Here is a 22,400-nt window from a genome sequence, read left to right as displayed (position 1 = left end):
AGTATGAAGCATACGATTTTTTTACTTTATTGATTTCTGTGGTTTATTTACTTTAGATGCAAAAGTTCAAAAATATGGGTTAGTTAAGTCAATAATCGAGTGCACTTAAATTTATCTCATCAGGATGTACAATGGATCCTTTATGCGCCGATTACTGATGTAGCGTCAATAAAATGAGCGCATGGAGGATTGTCAGGATTGATAGGAGAAGGGTCGCCTCCAAATAAATAAAGTCTAATGTCGTGCCAAAGAAATATTACAAAGCCATTTGAACAAAGAAAACTAATAAACTGTTACAATCTTGTATCCAACGTTAAATATTAAACGAAGCACTTTCTCTTTAAATCGAATAATGTTAACTTCGTTTATGCGCTGCAAAGCCGATAGAAAAAGTACAAAGAAATTAGGGTTAATCTCGTAAAATATGCTTTTAGCTTTGTATAAACAGTAAACGAATAACATATGATACACTAACTACGTAATACTAAGCTTTTGTATAGGCGCAGCAATAAAATTACTGCCAAGAAATGTAATAATTTTGCTATTAGGTGTATTGCATAATTCAATATTATAATATGAAATCCACTAAGAAATTGTTCTTGTGTCGTTGGTGGCCTACCAGAGCGAGGCAAATCTTCCATCACATCTCAACCGCTTTTGAACGCTTTGTACCACTCATAAGTACGTGTTTTTTATATATTCGATTCACCGTTAGCCTTCTGTAATATTTTCAACGAAATTCCATTGGCGATGCAAAATTTGATACTGAATGTTTGTATTGTCTTAAGTGTTTCATGACTCGTACGAAACGGCGTGGCGGCGGAATCTATAATTCTTACGTGCTTTATTATTCATCGCTCTCAAATTGTAGGCCAACATGTTTTATGGCTGGCATTGATAATTTGGACGAAAATCGCACCAAATCCTTATTATAAAGATAATACTTAATTTGCCACAATATACGTAATATAAATCAGAGTAAGAAAATATCAATTAAAACGTAATTAAATAATTGTAACCGCGTGCAAATGATAAATAAAATCACGGTACGGATCAAAGGGGATGCCTTTTGATCCGTACGTATGGAAACCTTACACTTTGTGACACCAAAATAATTGTAATTGCGAATTTGTGTACTGAGGCGCTCTTTGCTGGAATCACGTGGCAAACCACGAGGATTACGACAGCCAAGCTTGTTACGTGACGTTTACCAGTCGACTAGTTTAGTACAAAAGCAACTACATCAATAAACTAATTTATAAGAAGCCATACCATATATTGTTATGATTACAAGTTCAAATAAAAAACACTGAACATTTCTTCGATATTTCACTGGCTTTCCGTGTTCCGTTTTTTATTTACATATTAATTGACTTTTCCCATTTGGTTTATTATAATAAAACAAGTAATGATGTTGTTTGTAAGTACTTTGGAACAACAAATCAATATTATTCTCGAAATCATACCAGTATTAATAAATTATATCTAAATATACCTAAATATTAACGCAATAAATATTAATTGAAATAAAAAAATGATCCTAAATCGCTATTGTCATGCAGTTAATGGCTACTTAATCGTGGCAAGTGATTCCTCGGCAAACGATTACTTTATTGTTGGCCAAATTAGTTTATTTACATGTTTTATACCTTGGGATGACCAAGGTCCAAGGAGCCTCAAACAAATAGCGCAAATATTTATGGTTCCCATAGACATGAATAGACTCTTTTCGCCGGACTCTGCCACCATAGCAGCCGCACCAGCAGTAAATAGTGTCACGTAAGTGAGATGGAGCTATTCACGCAAGTCGCTTTCCCCACAGGCGCTCGCCCAGTCCCGACGACCTTGTTTGCAAAGTTTGAAAGAAATGCCAGAAGACTCGAAATCTGCTTTGCACGCCGGAATAGTGGTGGGTCGTTGACGTTTTTCGAGCCACCGAAACTCAACTGTTTTTGATCAACGAGCAACTAGTTACTAAACCGGTTGGCGTTGCCAATTAGTTTGATATAACAACGTGGTTTTGTTTTTCATCTGATTCGTAGCATTTTTGGCTCACCGTGCGCGGCTACGTTGGAAGCAAACCAGTTGGGTATTCCAACTACTTTTGCAGTTATGATTAAACCAGTTGGATCATTGAGCATAGAAAACAAACGGTTAGTTGAAATAACGCCCACGACTACGCGGTAATTATCAGGGACGCTATAGTACGCCAATGCCATGCAGCACTACTGGCTAAAAGTCGCTACTTTCTTTCCGTGAATCTCTGTTCATGGTCTTATGAATGTCCAGTCGAAAGCTCACCCTTGCGAGTCTTTCACTCCATAATAATAATTTATTTTTTGGCACAGGAATGGATGTGGACACTAACTGGTCATAATCGCGAGCCTCGAGCCAAACTGGACCATGGTGGAGAGCTACAAATAATGCTGCCGAGTCAAGTTCAAGACAAGTTGAATTCTGGCGAAGTGTGCCTTTTGGCTGAAAGCCCATACCGAATATTGAGGGTAAGTCTAAAAGTTAGAGTTCGAATATTCACCTTCATTTTGATTAAAAACAAAAAGCGTTTGTCGGAACAGTTCTCGAAAATTACAATTAAGGTAAGTCAGATATTGCATTGGTCTATCGGTCCAGGTAATAATAAATGGAAACGAAGCTTTTAAATAAAATAAGAAATAAAATTGGAGAAAACTGTATGAATTTTTGTATTTCTTCAATGACAAGCAACAAACAAGTGAAGGTATAAAAACCCACAAACAATTAAAAGAAAATATTAAGAAAGAGGCTAAAGGTCTTAACATGCCCCCGGGCGTTGAAAGGCTTCCCTCCTTTCAACCACAATCTGTTGCAATTGGCAATGGACAAATCTTGTTGAACGCCCTCCTTATAACTCCAGTGGACGTTCTATGGTCAGCAACACGGGCAATGCCAGAATACGATTCTTCCAAGAATTCAAAATTCAATTGAAATTGTATTGATGCCTTTTTGTCTGCCATATTGGTTGGTTGGCAAATTATGTACATCTTGTGTTGGGACGTTGATGATATTATCATCAATGTATCCAAAGTTTATGTCAAAGTAGAAAAATATTCAAGACGATGAATTGACGGGTTTTCTTGCCTACTCCATATTCCCTAGTCAATGTAGTACGAATTGAGTAAGGGACACACAGCTGTGGCAACTGATTAACAACAAAAGCATTCCCAAAAGGGTTGACATAGGCGAGTATGAGAGAAATTGATAACAGTGTATTACTTCATGATATTTTGAATAAGCTTAAAGTTAGCTGATTCATCGATATTCATAATGTATCAATCAAAGGTACGTTCTGCTATTTTGTCTGATAATGAAGCATGCAGCACTTTAGATTGCGTTATCAAATCCATCCTTTTAACCGATATTACTGTTTGATTGCTGTCTGAAACATTTCACAACGAGGCTAGGGCGCAATCCAGCGCTTCTGTTCATATTTTCAATGAAGCATTTTTCTAGGAAATTGATGCCGGGCGGCGTACCAAAAAATTGACTTGCTCAAAATATCAAAATAACCGTACTTTGTGTATGAATAGTTGACAAGTTCTGAGACATGTAAGAAATATATTTAGTCCAAGTAAATAGATATATTTAGGATCATTATAATTCATTCATTAATTCAATACTGTAACAATCCAGCTGGATCATTATAAGAAGATTTAAAGTTGATTGGAAAGTTCATTTTCAAAAAGTATGTAATTATAATAACAAACTCAACTATCATAAATAAAAAAACAAAATATTGTAAAAACTTATTAAGAATTCATTACCATACACGTAATATTGAATGTAGCTGTTGAACAAACATATATTTCTTTTTATTGTTTTCGTTTTCGTAGAACCTTCTTTCTTTCTTATCCATTGTTTTATTGCTGACACTGGTGTCTGATTTTATTCAAGGCGCCATCTGCATGACTTTTAAGAACTTAAATTTCTAAATGCAATGTGAGCTAGACATGAAATTTATTTTTTGAGGCATTAGCCCAAGGATTAGCAGCGTAGCTATCTAATGAATTGATTGAACTTGTGCATGTTACGCAAATGTATAATGATATTAACGATAATTATCTCATTTGACTACGACTAGCCCAATTATGTGGAACGATCATAACCAAAGCTTTAGATAAGTCTGTTTGTTTATCCTCTAATGGACTAATGCGACGGTTTGATTAACGCTGATTAAGCGATTTCATATCAGTACAGCCCGCTGCAGTATCTAGACAAGCTTGCACTAGGAATAATGGATGGAGTTTAGATTTTTGCGAAGAAAATGTGGATATTTCGTAGATCACAAACCGTACCGGCTCTTCCGTTGAATCCTACAAAACTTACCGAGGTTAGTTGGACAAAATTTTATTTTCAATTCTTGTTGTCAATAGAAGAATTCTGATTTCAAAGCGGCTCTTTTTCTAGAAATTGGGCGTATTACTTTTTGTAATAATGGAAAATATATGTGTAATGTGATTTTAGCTTAATAAATTTAAGATCAGTTGGTTGGTCGTGTGATTGGTTAGTACAAACCAACCAATAATGTATCGTTTACGAAGCTCTTTATTTGGGGACACCTAAACATTAAAATCCATAGGAGCGAGCTTGTGAGCGTTGTTATAGTTGCTATCTTATCAAATAGCATATTCCTATACACCGACAGCCATCTTGCTGAAATATCACGTTTTTCCTTGGTTGGTAATGGCCATTTCATCCAATAAAAATTTGAAATATGTTAAGTTTGTGGTAGTAAATCAGGAGTCAGGTTCGGCGGGAAAGTAAACATACCGGAACCAATAGTTTGTTCTAGGTGTGTTCGTTTCATAGCATAGAGTTGTCCTCTCGGTTCGTTTCTTATCGTATTATTCTGAGAATAATACGACTTAATTAAGGTTTTTACACTAATAGAAAGCTAATAAAATTTAGATTATTTATATTGACAGATTAATCACTAGTTTTTTTTAGTTAATTTGCTGATACTTTTGCAAAAACAATACGTCAGTAAGTGTTACATCATAACCATACATGATTTAATAACCTTTGCTAATTTTAGCTACGAAATAAAAACTCATATTATACGTACTTAATTTCAACTGAATTTTGGTTCAGTGCTGTCGGACCAAACCTGCTGTGATTTTTTTTTTCTTTTTGAGCTACGGAATGCTAAAAAGAAATGTATTGTAAATCAAAACATAGAATACAATTTAATATTGACTATACAATATTCTTATATAATGTAATAAATGTTCTTATATCTTTAATTAGACGCCTCCAACATTGTTTGTAGCCAAGGTAAAACTGGTTTTAATTAAGCGAAATAGAACCATTTGCGACCATTTGATTGTGGCCTAAATCCGTTGTGTTCTGCTTTTTGTACAATCTTACATAGACTTGGAGACTGACTTCTTTTTCTACTTATTACGAAAAAATCGAATATCGTGCCGTGATAAAGTTCCTCACCAAGCAAGGAAAATCAGTTCCTATCAAACTGGATGAGATGTTATCGGTTTATGGCGACTCTTACCCAGGAAAAACCATGGTGTACAAGTGGCACAGTTTATTTAAACAGGGAAGGGAATCACTTGAAGACGACCCGAGTCCGGGCAGAAGCATCGAAGTGACCACGCCAGAACTTAACCAGAAAGTCGAAAAAATTGTACTCGAGGATGCTCGATACAAAAGAAACAACTCGCAGAAATGGTTGGAGTATCCAATACAACCATTTTTTAAATCCTGCATGATCATCGTGGCATGACTAAGGTCAGCGGAAGATGGGTGCCGAGAATGCTCATGCCGCCGCAAAAACAACAGCGCGTTGATTGTTCAGGTGCATTTTTGGACCTCTTCAATGAGGACAAGGTTGGAGTATTGAGCCGAATTGTTACTGGAAATAAAACTTGGGTTCATCATTATGAGCCTGAGTAGAAACAAGACTCCATGCAGTGGCATAAAAAGGGCACAGCACCTCCCAAGAAATTTAAGGTGTCACAGTCAGCTGGGAAACTCATGACAACGGTCTTTTGGGACTCGGAAGGAATATTATTAATCAATTATCAAGAAAAAGGTGTTTCTATAACCGGAAAATACTACGCTTCAATATTAGAGCGATTAAAAGAAGCTATTAAAGAGAAAAGACGGGGAAAATTGACGAGAGGTGTGCTGCATTTGCACGACAACGCACCCGTTCACAAGAGCCGCATTGCGTTGGCTGCCCTGCATAAGGTGGGCTTCGATATTTTGGAACACCCACCCTACAGTCCAGACCTGGTCCCGAGTGATTATTACCTGTTTCCCAAAATGAAAAAAGAGCTGCGGGATAAGAAATTTACAACCAATGATTAAGTCAAGGAGGCAGTTTCGTCATATTTTGAAGACAAAGACAAAACATTTTTTTATGAGGGTATAAATAAATTAATTGAAAGATCTGAAAAATGTATCCGTCTTGCAGGTGAATATATTGAAAAGGAAAAATAATTTGGTTTTTTTATTTCCACCCTATAACCTCCTTTCCGCGAATATAAAAACGCTCTCTCGTACGTGCGCGTATTTCCTTAAATTATTTCAATAAAATATATTTTAACAATAGATATGTATTATCTCCAATGACACGAGAAAATAAACAGATGAAAAATTAAATGCTAAAACAAGATTATACCCAAATAAATAAAAAAAATAAGAAAAGAAAGCAATCAAAAGAGGCGGGGCTATATTGTTGGGTTCCGGCGGAGGGGTGGGCGGAGAAATTCGCTCGAAAACTAGCTCTAAAACTAGCTCATGAAGATGAAATTTGGCAGAAAGTTAGGTTGTGACTAGGAGACGACCGCTAAGAAAGGATATTTCGAAATTTCATCCCTAAGGGGGTGAAATAGGGGTTGCCAGTTTGTATGAAACCTCGTCATTTTTGAAGAAGACACATGAAATTTTTAATTTAAATTTGTAATTGGTAAAGAATAATAATGCATTTTTATATTTTGAAAATTACGTCTCTATAGGGGAGAAATGGGGGTTGCAAATTTATATGGAATTTCATCGTTTTTGAAATTTTAGGTAAAAACTGATGATTAGTAAAATATAATAATGCAATAACTAGATTTTGGAAATTGCATCTTTAGGGGAATGATGTAGGGGTGGAAATTTACGCGAAACTTTATTATTTTTTCCATGAAATGTTCGGCACGCGTCGGTTACGGGAAGCGGGAGTGGGACACGTAGCGGGAAATGAGATGGGGCACGTTGCGGGAAAAGCATGGGACAAAGCGGAAATCGTGGAATTGAACTAAAGATGGCAAAAATACGAATTTGAATCACATTAATAAATAAATTTTACCAGTCTTAGAATACGCGATAAAAGAATAACTGAAATTTTACTTCAATACCTTTTAAGAACTGAAATTCACGCGTGTGAAGCCGCGGGCAAAAGCTAGTATTCATATATTAGTATTAAATTTGGAAATAAAGTCAATAATAATAAAACCTTTATTTATCTCAACACAATTTTACAATTTGTCCATAACTAAGAAGTGGTATAGGTACATCAGAAATTGTGAGAGAATGGTGTCTGAAGTAGGTTTCAGAAGAAACCTGTAATGCAGATCACCACGAATCACACAATAGCAAGAGTAGGTACTTAGTGGAAAAGGGGTACACAAATTTGTAAAATAATAATTATGTGCCAAGTAGAAAGATGAATCATATAAAAGAAGATTACAAGTAAAAATAGATCAACTCGATGGATAAATTATACTAGAGTACACTATTTTTGTTACAATACTCAGTCCGCAGGCCCTAAAACCTAAATAACGCCTGTGTACTGGAATAATATTAACTTGTTTTGCAAATTTTATAAATGTCCTCGAACAATAAAGTATTTGAATTAACTACAGTCCTACAATTAATTTATTACAAACATCTACATTCAGCAATTCCGTTAAATAACCATAACTGTATTATTTTTGTGTGATACAAATTTTATTTATTCCCATATTTACTTTAACCGTTATAATTAATGGTGTAACAAAACAACCCTTGAGATTGTGAAAGATTAATTTAATTGAGTCCCAACCCCAAGTCTACATTTTAACAAGTCGCCACCGCGCTCGGTGTTATTGGGACCTCAGTGAGACACGTGTAGTCAATGCAGTCGCGCGTCTGTCAACTTCGCGTGAAACTTTGCTAACCAGTACTGTGGATATATTATTTTATCAAAATGGGTCCGTTGAATACTTCCAAAAGACTGGTTAACTTACAAAATTTAAAGAGTGGCGCCATTAAACTTCCGCGTCACTGGTCCAAAATGCTAGGTCTTGTTAATGTTAGCAAAACATCAATTGAAGAAATATTACAGGTAAACAAATGTTTTTCTGATTTTCGGAGGTGATACACAAGGCATTAATAAACATCAATTATAATTGCATTACCGGATTTCTGACTAGAGTCTGTGAAAGTCATTTATGGTTCGATGTTTATAAACCATTTAATAACTATCGGAAAACTTAGTGTACGTTTTTTATACATATTTATATATTTTTAAATTAACACAGATATTGTGTCTGTCGCGAAAAACAAGCGAAAGTTAAATTGACAGCAGTGATACTATATCACGCCTTTCTCTTAAAACTTATCTTAACATTCAAACTTGTGAAAAACTATATATTATAATTCAATTTATACTAATTGATCTGCACAGTTAATTGCCGCTATTAGGTAATAAAGAAATGCGATTTCCAACATGTCTGTCTGAGAAATATAACAAATATTAGTGCTATTTTACATCACTCACACTCGTAAATCACATAATAATTCCTAATATGTGACATCTGCCACATAGTATTTAACCTTATGGGAAAAAACTGAAATATCTGATTAATATTTTATTGACATATATTGTTCTCAACTCAATAGTTATAGAATTCACTTCAAATATGTAATATGAGTAATATTTAACATGTACTTAAGACAACTAAAAATATGTTATGATAAAAATTTGAAAAACAACATTTGACTATTATAAACTCGGGCATTTTTTGTAAAAATATATAAATCGTCATGAGGGCTATTTGTAAGATTATCTACTTTCTAAATCAACAAATAGTATCGCACTTTTTGCAAACCTGTAAAACGTCGGTTCAGATATTTGTTTATTATATGTAACCAGTGATTGAAACAGTTTACACAACATTAGTTGCTGTTTACAACTTGTTCCTATACTGTAGGCTGTTGCCACACGGTACGGTCATTCTATACCAATATTCAGATTCCCACTGCACCCGATAAAAAAGGCGCACTCTGCACAGTTGATAGATGTTTGTAGAAAACTATATTGCACTTTGCAAAGCGATCTTAATGTCTATACGGAGATGGATAATCAGGAAATTAAGCTTTTGGAAGACCGTCCAGGCATTTCTGGCTTTTGTCGTAATAGTCGTTATTTCCAGTGTATACCTAATATATAAATATAAAGTAATTCCTTCAATATTATTCTAATGGTAAAAATGGCTGATTCTCTTGTAAGTATTCTTGCCGTGCTCTTTTAGATCGCTATCACCTCAGAATAAATGTGTCATTTTTGTTTGAATTTAACATAAAGCAATTACACATTTTAATAGACATAGTAGATTATAGAGGCACACACAAGTTGCAAAACCTTTGGCAATAGCTACCACTGCCTCGTGCCAAAGTATATTTATAAACGAAATGTAACACATTACAAGTGTAAAACAATGTATTACAATACATTGTTTTACACTTCGATTGCGAGAAAATCAAACAATCAAATTGCAAATAAATATTTATCTTGCTTTTTGCAATGGCTGAATATTTTTATTATGTAGATTTTTCTCCAATTTTTGCACCTAACGTGTCAATATATCATTATTTTTTACTACTCACCTTATTAAACGTAGATTTATTAATAATCTAAAAGCATGATGATCAACTTCGACATAGAGTGGAAATATAACTTTTCTTGTATTTTCTTATATTCCTATCATTACGGACACATCAATTACAATTCTTCCTACAATTGTGTACGACGTTATTAAACTTGTGTTAATCCAGACTCGTGCTTCACCTGGGATCTCCACCTGGGTGAAGCACGGGGTACTTATACGGGGTACCTCGTGCTCCAAGTTTACTTACATGTGCATGATATCAGTGAAATACCTATATATTGTTTGAAATAAAAAGACATATCAAAATCAATTGTTAATTCTAATACCGTCATGAAAGTAAGTCATTTGACTTTACATTCCAAAATTTGTATAAAATACACTAAACCACTTTAAGTTCGAAAGCAAACAGAATTATAATAAATTTATCTGAGGAGCTTCATTTTCAATCCAAACCGCAACTGCGTCATGTCTTATTGAATTACTCAATGTGAATTTGAAAATTAAAACAGTCATTTGCAGGTTCATTTTCTTTGTCGAATATGATTATTTTGAGAAAAAATTTACCGCAATGGTTCATATATAACAACAGTTCGATCTTATCGATGATGATCTTTAGGGTTAATTATTTTCCCTTCTTGAGCGTTTTTACTTTTCTCTTTTAAGGACACCTTTGAATACGTTACGCGTATTTCATCGAATGATTGTTTTAGTTGTTAGATTCTTTGCGAAATGAAGACATTAGAGACTCCCTGAGCTAAAGCATAAGTATGACAGGACTTTATGAGCGAAACTGTCATAGATAAGCTGAAATCTTTTGAGTGATGTTATAATGAAATCCCTATATAAATGAGTTATTCATACGCAAAGGAGTCGCTCAAAAGTTAGAAATATTTCGTAGCTGTATCATTTCAAGAATTTGACATGATGATTTGACAAACGGTCTCTTAAAAATCGTTTTTGTATTTTATTTTATTTCTTGAAACAATTAATCGTTTGCCGGATTTTGTGTCTGTAGCATTTTAATTCAATGAACAGAATAGAAATATGTTTATTTAAAATGCTACAGACGCACACATAAAATAAACAGAAAGTACACGATAAACATCCTCAAATTGATAGTAAAACTATGTGTGTGCTGCAGCAATTCAAACAGGTTTTAAGATTCAAAAACCACAATTTAGTGATGTTATTGTTCAGAGCGCAACGCACTGGTTTTCAGTTGGAGCCTTTATTAGCAATGCAACTATTCTCGTCATATTGAATTAAATTTTCAACATCTACAAAGTAGAACTTTATATTCCTACAATTAGCAATACAGATGTAACGCAAATAAGAGGATGGTATTTTAAGTCCCGTGTTACACATTTTCTTATCTCTCATATTTATTTTTTGTTATTTTGGTTCAGTTATTCTTTCGTTTTAACCACTTCAATAAATGTAAGCTATCATAACTTAGTCTGCAAACCTGTTTTCTATGCTTATATATTGTATTTTGAATTTTGGCCTTGTTATATTCTTGTTTTAAAATACATTCTGAGGATCTTTTATTATTAGGTTGTCTTGTCCACAGGCAGCTGAAAGTGGCAATGTGGAAGATTTTATGCGCTTGTATCTAAGCGAACCCTCGCGGTTAGCAGTACGTGACGTCCGGGGCAGAACAGCTGCCCACCAAGCTGCGGCGAGAAATAACACAAATATTTTACATTTCATCAACAACTACGGAGGCGGTACGCTGTTTTTTACCAACACCATAATTAAGTCTTCTAAAACGTTCTTCTACATGATGTAATTCAATTCCACAAATTAATTGTATTTAGTAAAAGAGTTGTAATTATTAGCATGAAATGAACTTCTAATGCTTAATGATCATCATACAGGCCGAAATGTAAAATGTGTTACTATATATATGCTGCGTCTCACTTCGAATCGAATATCTGTTCAGGATAATTCATGATTGTTTTAAGCATCTTCGCTTTGCATTCATAGTATTTATTTGTAGGTTTGCATTATTATAACAAAAATGAGCAGGTATAATAGGTTGGCAATATTATAATCAAACGACAAACTAAATATTTCACGACGAGAATTGTGAAAATGTTGTTCTGCGACGAGTCGATACCTATCTGCATTCGTATAATGTGTATATATAGAAATACAATCCGTTTAATTAACATTTATTCTGTTATAAGGGACAAATAGCACATCGATTGTACCTTTAGTTAGCTAAATGATGGAAACTGTATATACATTGTCTTTGCAGATCTAAATGTCAAAGACAACAATGGTAACACGCCCTTGCACGTAGCTGTGGAAAATGAAGCCATAGACGCCATTGAATTTTTATTACAACAGTAAGTGGTAGTGAAATATCATCTAATAAACATAATGCTTAATTTTTTAAACACATAACTTTAACAAATAAAATTAAAAGTAAGGTAAAAATAAATAAGATCAATTAATGTATTTAATTAAAAACTAAGTTCGTCAGATCCTAAAAACGACGATGGCATCGCCCAACTAACGATCATAATAGGGATATAGTTATATATCTATAGATCAAGGAAGTATTCCCCCATCCACAGACGTGGATTCCGACGATCTTAATAGTTATACCCTCATTATGTTCGAAATAAATGACACAAATTTGTTTTTGAAAATATTCGTATTGCTCTTTCGTGTTACGTATCACTTTACACATTCTAAGCTGCTCTTTCTCGTTTCAGAAATATTGACACAGGATTGTTAAACGAGAAAACTCAAGCCCCTATTCATTTAGCCACTGAATTAAATAAGGTATGTGTCAACAAATTGTTTGTGTCTAGCTTTTACTGATCGAGATCAAAGAATGTCTGGGAATCCGCCAGTATTCAAGGTAAAAAGCGAATGATCCGAAGGTCTCTTAATGTGTTGGTATGACGATGATATGACGAAGATAGCTTATGAAGAAAGCCAAATTCTGACGTCTCTTGATTTGGAGCAGTACTATAAGTTATTAAAACTATAGGCATCATCACGTCTGACAAAGGAGAATGGCGAAAGAAGATTAGGTGAGCCACCCCTAAATATGTCAATACGTTGATGAAGCATATTTTCACATATTTTGCCATTTCATAACGGAGTCAAAATCGACAGAATACCATTAACATGTGAAGTTAACCACCTTTCTTCATAGTCGTATCGTATTCCTCATGGCTGAGGGTCGCGGTCATTACGTGAATGAAACACACACAAAACCTTTCTTGACACTATTAATGGAGTGGTTTGCCATTACTTTTTCTATTTCACATACAAGTTAATAATCCTCAACGAAAGCAAGTGGTGGTCGGTGAAAACTGCTATACATGAGTCAGATTGATATACAAATTCATGGGACTTTTCGTTCCACAGCGGGCGTCTTTATCATCACATCCGAAATTTTATTTTGAACTTACAGTTTAAGATAGGTATCGGAAAGTTATCACTTGCAACTGAAAAAAACATTTTGGTACAGTTTTTAACACTGCTGCGAGACTAAAGAAATCACATAATTATCTATCGTGTCTATATGTCCTCAAATGATTGATGCTATTACAAATTTGGCTCCGAAGATTCGTCAGTCCCCAGACGTTACCTCCCGATATTAATCACTTAATATACTATTGGGTATTTACTTAGGTGGTTTGACTCATCAAATAAGGAATCGTCTTCTAGTTTTTTAGATTGATTAGAACCTATACATGATTGCGCAAACCCCTGCTTTATCATACATAAATTAGAATCTTTGTCAATTTCGATGTCTCTTTAATTACGTCAGAAATTTTCGAGAAGACTGAAGTAATATATTCTGGACCCAGTTTTAAGTGCAAGAGATACCTAACGAAGCGCCGCCGATACTTTTGATAGGAAAGAATGAATTTAATTTTGGAAGGATGCCTATGTGAAATGTGAGAGACTAATTAATAAGAACATTTTCTACAGGTGACTGTGCTTCAAGTTTTCGCAAAATATAAAACCCAATTCAACGTAGATTTAGGCGGCGAGCATGGCCGAACTGCTCTTCATATTGCTGCAATACACGACCACGACCTCTGTGCTAGAGTATTGGTAAATATATAACAAAAATCCAAATATGATGGTATATGATAATATAGACGGATGACATTTCTAGTTGCATAATCTAAACTATATCCAAACAGATCACGGATCTGGGCGCGCAATGCAAGCGGCCTTGCAACAACGGATACTATCCAATCCACGAAGCCGCAAAGAACGCTTCATCGAGAACTATGGAAGTGTTCCTACAATGGGGAGAAGCCAGAGGGTGTACGAGAGAACAGATGATATCTCTGTATGACAATGAAGGCAATGTGCCGCTTCACTCTGCCGTGCATGGAGGAGACATAAAGGCGGTTGAATTATGCCTGAGATCTGGCGCTAAAATTTCGACGCAACAACATGATCTGTCTACTCCGGTACACTTGGCATGTGCTCAGGTACTTGAGTAAATTATTGCTTTGTTAATATTATATACTCTAATATTCGTGACACCGTTATACCTTTTAAATTCACGTTGATTTCTTTTAAACTGTAAATCGGTTATTTATTTTATAGGGGGCTCTAGAAATCGTGAAACTTATGTTTACTATGCAGCCGAAGGAGAGATTGGCCTGCCTCACGTCCTGCGATGTCCAGAAAATGACGCCCATACACTGCGCTGCCATGTTCGACCATCCTGATATAGTAAACTATCTTATTTCTGAGGGTTCTGATATCAATCCGTTAGATAAGGAAAGAAGATCGCCTCTTTTGCTGGCGGCTTCTAGAGCAGGATGGAGGACGGTTCACACTCTGGTAAGTTGCCATTTTACGCCCACACTGCTAGTCTTCATATGGATGAATACAGAGGATTCTTCATGACCAACCCCGCAGACTTAAATCGTGATATACTGAATAATTAATAAAAACTAGTTTTTTTTTTTAATGTTCTTGGTAAATTATTGAAGGTGCACATTGTGTAAATTACGTTTATACGACAGGAAATAATAAAATGTATTTTTTTTATTTATATGTGAAATTAATAGAACAAAAAGTTGGTAAAATTGTATGAAAATCTATTTTCCACAACATACAGGCTGGTTATAATCTGTTTCTTCTTTTCTCGGTGAACAATATACTATTTTTTATTCGTAGATAAGGCTTGGTGCAGATATTCAACTAAAAGATATAAACTCAAGAAATGTTCTGCATCTGGTAGTGATGAATGGTGGACGGTTAGAAGACTTTGCAGCAAATTGCAAGGTATTTAATTTATTTGATGTATCTTTACTGCAACTAGCTAGCTATTTTTATTATCAAAACTGCTCTGATATCATAGTGAATCGTCATATCTACAAGGATATATGTGCAGAGGGTGTCGTTGCTATAAAAAAAAAACAAAAAGATGACTTCGAAATTAAAGTTCATGATCACCGCGTCAAATGTTGTTCAAATCTGTCGTGTCTGGAGCACAGATGCAAAGTCAATGCAAAAATGCATAAAATACATGCATAAAAGCATGATAACTTTAGCAAACTGATCCCGAAAAAATTTCAGTACAAAATATAGATATCACGAAGACTTTGTTGTTTGAGTTTTTAATGTTGTATGGTAACTTGATTTCACATTAACCCGTACTGAGCTCAACATAGCAGAAGTAACTTTATTGTCAGCATTTGTGTGATGTCAGTAATTGCGTTAAATGTTGGAATTGCAAACAAGTTTTCAAGATAAAGGAGAATGGAGTAGATGGAGAATTATATTCCGCCATTCTCAAACTGAGAATACTTTGTGTCTTGCGTGCACGATGAACGGAAATTCGTTTTATGTATTCGAAAGAGGATTTCGATCAGTCAGGGAAAATGATTTCTTCCAAGTAGCACAACTTGCTCTATTCCTATTATGTTTCTATATTTATGCAGAAAATACATATTTACGTTCTGTTACTCTTATTTTATGATGGACCATTACAAATATTACGAATGTTTATTAAACTAAAATATATTAATGAAAGGACATGATATGATAAATTCAAAATTCTTTTTCGGCGCGAGTAGGTGTAACTTTCGGTCACAAGCATCGGTGGTCTAGTAATTATGATGACTAACAGCTGGATCACCACCGCTTCAAATTGACACATATTTTCACTTCTCCATTTCCAGGATCGATGTGAAAAGAGCCTAGCTCAGTTGTTAAACGAGAAAGATAACACTGGTTGTTCTCCATTGCACTATGCTAGTAGAGAGGGACACATCAGATCTTTGGAAAATCTAATCAGACTCGGAGCTTGCATTAATTTGAAGAATAATAACAACGAGAGCCCATTGCATTTTGCTGCCAGGTGTGTGTATAATCATTATGTTACCATTAATTCAAATACCTAAATAAAAATAATAAATAAAGACGATCTTGTTCTCCCATACAAAACCGATCAGTTGACAGGTACAGTATAGTAGAAAATTAATGTTTTTATTTCACATCATTTCTTTGTTGTATTCCGTGTTTCAAATTCAATCGAAGTTCATATCATCAAATTTAATATATTTTTGAGGGCTTTATTTAAGGAAAACTGAACACTTCCTTCGATTAAATAGTCATTTTGTAGAAGTTAAATATGTTACTTATTTCAGATATGGCCGCTATCATACCGCCTGCCAACTCCTAGATTCCGACAAGGGCACTTTTATTATAAACGAAAGCGACGGCGAAGGGCTCACACCTTTACACATTTCTTCAAGGGAAGGTCATACAAGGGTCGTACAATTGCTTCTAAACAGGGGTGCTTTACTGCACAGAGACCACAATGGGAGAAATCCGTTGCATTTGGCTGCCATGAGTGGTTACACGCAAACTATTGAGCTCTTACATTCGGTTCATTCGCATTTACTAGATCAAGTCGATAAAGATGGGGTAAGAAATGAATCATTCTGAAAAAAAAAACCGTAGGAAATATTCATAAATAATTGTGATAAATAGTTGTGTGGTCAATAGACCACATGGTCTGTCAAGGGGGTACATACCCCCTTATACATAACAGTACCTACTTAACTAGCAAACGCGTCTATGTTTATTTGAATATATTACATATTAAAAGAGATTTGATTATAATTTGAGATAGGTTAATTGTAGTTTTAATAAAAAATGTTTTAGAATACACCGCTTCACCTCGCTACAATGGAAAATAAGCCTAACTCCATAGCTTTACTGTTGTCTATGGGTTGTCGGCTGAGCTACAATAATTTGGATATGAGCGCCATTGACTATGCTATCTACTACAAATTCCCTGAGGCTGCTCTAGCTATGGTCACTCACGAGCATAGGTATGTTATTTAAAGACGATGCTAAAACTCGAGTCTTCTTAAAAAATATATGGTTTTATTTTTGGATGAAAACGCGTGGGTCATAAAAGAGATTGAACGTCTCTCAAGTATTAGACGGCTGATCAATTGTTGGAAACTATCTTCAAATTTTAAGATCACAGTAACAAATTCTCGATTTCAATTTAATCCGTTCATTTAATTTTTTATAAAATATTATATTGTTATTATAATTTATACATATGTGGTCGTCCAAATAAAAAGGGACCTTATGGCGGCTGGCAATTAGATCTTTATTGCTGTTGTTCGAATACAAAACAACGGCAATAATGGCGTAAGTGCCGGGTGCCATAAGGTCCCTTTTGATTTGGTCGGCCACTTTGTTGAAAATTACCCAACTGGAATAAAAATACCGACATAAGTTACCAATCGCGCCAACATTTACGTCGTATATGTATTATTGAACACAATTTATAAGACAGACTTAGAGGATCACATTGACTTTCATATCATTAGATTATTATTTCTTCTATATTGATAGTACGCAAAACATGCTTTACTTTTAAGATTTCTTAGGTTAAGTAATAAAATCTTACTCAAACAGTTAAACAAAAACCGGGTTGCACTCCGGGAGTGCCGGCAGAAGTGAAAACTTGAATATTAACGTTGTGCATTTTTGACATCTTACGAATTTTCGATCAGGGGATCACGTGTCCTGACGCGAGTTTAACATTTTTTACCCATCACAAAAAGTGCACAACGCCGCTAAAGAAGTTTTCACTTCAAAAAAGTTACCAATGTTTACAGAGCAAAAGAGGTAATGTCATTGCGGTCGGACCGCCATCCATGCGTGACTCTTGCACTCATCGCCTACATGCCAAGAGTTTTTGAAGCTGTACAAGATAAATGTATTACCAAAGCCAACTGCAAGAAAGATTCTAAAAGCTTTTACGTAAGTGTATTTATTAAGGTCAATCATGCACTTGATGGATTAAAAAAACATTTAGTTCACTTCTCAGTTGATATAGTCTACTGCTATTTCGAATTTTTCGAAGAATTAATAAATTGAATACTGATCGACTGTCGTTCTTTCTGTTATATTATTTAGAATATTTTTGTGTGCTATTATGTAAAGATATCTCATGCATATGAAGCCACTCGTAATTACCTAATGTCATTTCAACTAAAATCATTAAGATTATTAAAATCATTAAGATGTGAATTTATTTGTTACCTCTGCACGCTTTATCTATTCAATAAATCTTCTCCAAATTTCATGTATAATTTTCTAGCGAAATTCATGCGGGTTGGTTAGGCCGTGGGCAAATGCTAGTACGAGAAAAGATCTGAATGATGGGATTAACTGTTTCAAATGATCAAGAATCTCGAACTTATTTTAGGGCTCACTCATCTGTGTGATTTTTTTCATGTACATTTATTTAATGAGAAATTATCAAACAACTTGATTTTTGACGTTTGAATAATGTTGTTCTGAATTAGTACTGTTTGTGAAATATAGATTAAATACAACTTCGAAGCACTGTGTCCTCAAGTGAAGGACGAAGACTGCGTCAAGAGAACTGAGAGCGTGCCCAAGTCGCAGAAAATACCATTGCCTGCTCTCAACGTAAGTCATTTCTTAATGAAATTTGTTTTTCTTCGTACAGATAAAATATTCTTTCAAAAACTATCAACACTCCAAGCTTGAGGTAGATGCATTACGTCTGGCCCTGAACAACCCCAAATACCGACCTGAACCGTTGAGTGTGATCAACGTGAGTGGATGTCACATAGCACATTCGCTTTTGTCTCTGTTTAAAGTTAATTGTACCTTTTTGCCACATGTTCCATTTAAACTTTAATATATCACTGATATTTAGAATGAATTGTGGCAAAATTTCACTGTTTGTTTTCTGATGGCACTCTATCACGATCACAGCAGCGCTTACCTTTCACCAAGATACACAAACATGGATTGGAGTTGCAAATTCTGTTCTTAATAATGTTTGTCGATATAACTTTGTCAAAATTTATTTTACAATGTAGCAGTGGAAATGTTTCAAGCACATTCAAAGAATTACCGTAATATACATTCGTGTAAAGACAAAAATGGTTAGTGCGGGTTTGCATTTCACTTCTCACCATCGAATCGATTCGAAGTGAGACGCAGCGAACCAATCACATTGCATTGCATTGTCGTTGCGTCATAATGACGCAAGAGATTCGATGGTGAAAAGTGAAATGATAATCCGCACTTCGCCCACTGATATAGTACACACTCGTAATAAAATTCGGATCAGGTGCGGGATCGACTAATTAAAAAGTTTGTGGCCACAACCACCGAAAACGACCTAAATTCTGAGGTCTTAGTGTGAGCTTTTGTTAGTAAATGGTGGTTCAGAGTTGGTAATAATAAAATATTTTTATCACTTGTCATAAATCGCAATAATAAAAAAATGTTTCAAACATTCCATAAACAAGGAGCGGCCTTAGAGTAAGTGATTATGATAAGCTGTCTACGGTGGAATTAAAACAATGTCATCGCCTTCTGGAAGCAAACATTTGGAGTTACTTCAATCCCATAGAAATATGCGTTAACTTTTACTAAAAAGCAAGCCTCAATACCTCAAAGTTTTTCGAACTATTGTCTATGTTGAAATTTTTTTCATATAACCATAAATATTTCAGATTTGTCCAATACCAATCGTGTCTACAGCGATCGATCCTCACCTGATTTGTAGAAAATGATGGGAAGCTTAATGAGACTTTTCACTGTAGATTTGTCAATACTAACTCTTTTCGTAGTCTAACGCAACCAACCAATCATTTTGCACCCGACACACTAAATAGTTGACTGCATCCCACTGCGAAAAGTTAGCCAAATCGAGTTCGAATTGACAACTCACACTACGCTGCTGATGATGATACTGACGAGACTTTATTCAGTTAAACGTCAAACTTAAAGATTATATACCTACTTAATTTGAACTATCTAAAACTTCTTAGAATTTTTTTTATACTTAAAGGAAGCACTCTAGGTTCCTTGAATTTTGGAAGCAATAATTTGCTGCAGACCCTTAGTTCCCCTGCCCCTACCAACTTTAGTGGTAAAGAGGGACTTTAAAACCACAGAGTCTAGTGACATTAGTGATTAAATAGGTATCTTATTATCACCCGTAACTCATATGGAAATGTGTAAGTACTTCATACTAGCGGTATTAAAGTTTGTATGTTTGGGGTGTAATTTGTTGCTATTTGGTACAAAGGTGTGACGGTCTAAATAAATATACTGAATCTCAATCACCTGCTTCTGGCTGTACCTATTATAATATTATATATTTATAATATTTTACTTGCAGGCAATGGTAGCTCACGGTCGCGTCGAACTCCTTGCTCATCCTTTGAGCCAAAAATACTTACAAATGAAGTGGAATTCTTACGGCAAATACTTTCATTTAGCAAACTTGCTTTTTTATTGTATTTATTTGACATTTGTAACCGTTTATACATATCTTTTGATGGCAAACGCTGATCCCAGTACATCATCAGTCCAAAGACTCGAAGATCAAATATGCAAATCGAATAATGAGACGAACAATGGTAGTGCAGCAGTTTCATCTGATTGCGAAAGTAAAAATGCCGAATTCAATGGTGGTAAGTATAGTTACAGCACGCGATTTCATTCCATTATTTAATACATAGCAAAAACTATAAAAATATATTATATTTCATATTATCATCACACTCTTTTAAATTGTTGGCAACCTAGGCAATTTATTTCTAATTTTAATATTCTATATAGCACGATAGTATTTCTTCACAAACGATTGTTTTTCCCATTTTTGTCTCCATTTTATTACTCAGATTTATATTACCCTCATTGTTATAACGACATTACTCAATATAATTATTGTTTATTTACAATTGGATGTTATGTTAGGCCGGGTAAATTAGACATTGTACACACTCTATACATATATAGCATCGTTTGGCCATAGTTTCCCAGTCCAGGCTTTCATGACTATCCTGACCTTTCAGGCGATTTACTTGTAATTTTGCTGACGAATTTTTGTTTAATAAATTGTCCTTTCTATACGGCTGGAATTAATTATTTATAGATTTTGAATCTTTGGTGGCAATGTATACAAGTACCGTGGCAATTCTTGTCTACAACGCAATCTGTCTGGCTCGTGAAGCGTACAACGTGAAACAACAGAAATGGCATTACCTGGTTGACCCTTCGAATTTTGTGTCGTGGCCGCTTTATATCTCTTCGTCCCTAATGGTATTCCCCACTATTCTTGGAAACTATAGAGATATACAGGTCAGTATCACTGGTTACCCACACTACAACTACACAATTGAGTGTGTATTCACCATTGTATTAGTTGTTCGGATTTACTTTTAATTTATTCAAAAAAAAATATTAGATTTAATGAAAATAAGAAAAACCAGAGCGTTTATTAATTTTGCGTTGCGAGTGCACAAAATTTTCTGTACTCAATATGTCTCTTGCCTAAAGATCTATCCTGTAACTAACTAGTGATATTCCCACGTATGCTAAATTAAAATTATTGTAAAGATTATTAATCTTCTTTCATCTTGGACGATCTTTTTCAGTGATCCATTGTTCAGATACATAATGGTACTATTTTTTTCGCAGTAGATCCAATTCCTGCTAGAATGGATATACAGAGAAATATTTTTTTGTTAAATAAGTTTTTTACACTCACAAATGCGGCTCGTAAATGGCTAATTAATATTATCCACTTAACCTACTTAACCTTTTTCTGAATTTTTTGTAATAAATACGTTTTTATGACATTTCAGTTCTCCGCAGCCTCAATGACGGTATTTCTATCTTGGTTCAAGCTGTTATTGCTCTTGCAACGTTTTGATCAAGTCGGTATCTACGTGGTGATGTTTCTTGAAATTCTGCAAACCCTCATCAAGGTCTTGATGGTATTCTCAATCTTGATCATCGCATTCGGATTGGCGTTTTTTATTCTTCTTTCTAAAGTAAGTCATTCGTCTTAATACATCTTCGATTTACATATGACATTTCTTTAAATAAATTAATGTAATTTGATGGTAAAAGCATGGCGAAATTTTAAAATTTAATTGATAAAACTGGTTTACCAAAAGCTAATTTAAAAGCATC

At 34.7% G+C, this 22,400-nt stretch overlaps 1 protein-coding gene across 5 annotated transcripts in view; it reads left to right on the top strand.

The window, feature by feature from the left end:
* TrpA1 (Transient receptor potential cation channel A1) overlaps nt 1-22,400 on the top strand; it is a 72,995-nt gene that overhangs the window by 46,326 nt on the left and 4,269 nt on the right. For 2 of the 5 annotated variants that reach the window (XM_053767976.1, XM_064437004.1), the window contains 16 exons: nt 2,349-2,504; nt 11,479-11,635; nt 12,169-12,259; nt 12,632-12,701; nt 13,866-13,991; nt 14,084-14,380; nt 14,499-14,738; nt 15,078-15,185; nt 16,085-16,263; nt 16,553-16,832; nt 17,073-17,242; nt 18,047-18,191; nt 18,759-18,866; nt 20,599-20,893; nt 21,358-21,563; nt 22,070-22,258. In XM_053767976.1, coding sequence (XP_053623951.1) covers nt 2,349-2,504; nt 11,479-11,635; nt 12,169-12,259; nt 12,632-12,701; nt 13,866-13,991; nt 14,084-14,380; nt 14,499-14,738; nt 15,078-15,185; nt 16,085-16,263; nt 16,553-16,832; nt 17,073-17,242; nt 18,047-18,191; nt 18,759-18,866; nt 20,599-20,893; nt 21,358-21,563; nt 22,070-22,258 — 2,817 coding nt within the window. Of the gene's footprint in view, nt 1-2,348; nt 2,505-3,877; nt 4,367-8,149; nt 8,363-11,478; nt 11,636-12,168; nt 12,260-12,631; nt 12,702-13,865; nt 13,992-14,083; nt 14,381-14,498; nt 14,739-15,077; nt 15,186-16,084; nt 16,264-16,552; nt 16,833-17,072; nt 17,243-18,046; nt 18,192-18,758; nt 18,867-18,906; nt 19,015-20,598; nt 20,894-21,357; nt 21,564-22,069; nt 22,259-22,400 lie in introns of those variants that run through there. The other 3 variants (XM_064437007.1, XM_064437006.1, XM_064437005.1) reach the window with 3 other exon arrangements.

The sequence above is a fragment of the Plodia interpunctella genome, chromosome Z (assembly GCF_027563975.2).
Source record: "Plodia interpunctella isolate USDA-ARS_2022_Savannah chromosome Z, ilPloInte3.2, whole genome shotgun sequence".
NCBI lineage: Eukaryota > Metazoa > Arthropoda > Insecta > Lepidoptera > Pyralidae > Plodia > Plodia interpunctella.
This window is presented reverse-complemented; position numbering and strand designations above follow the sequence as displayed.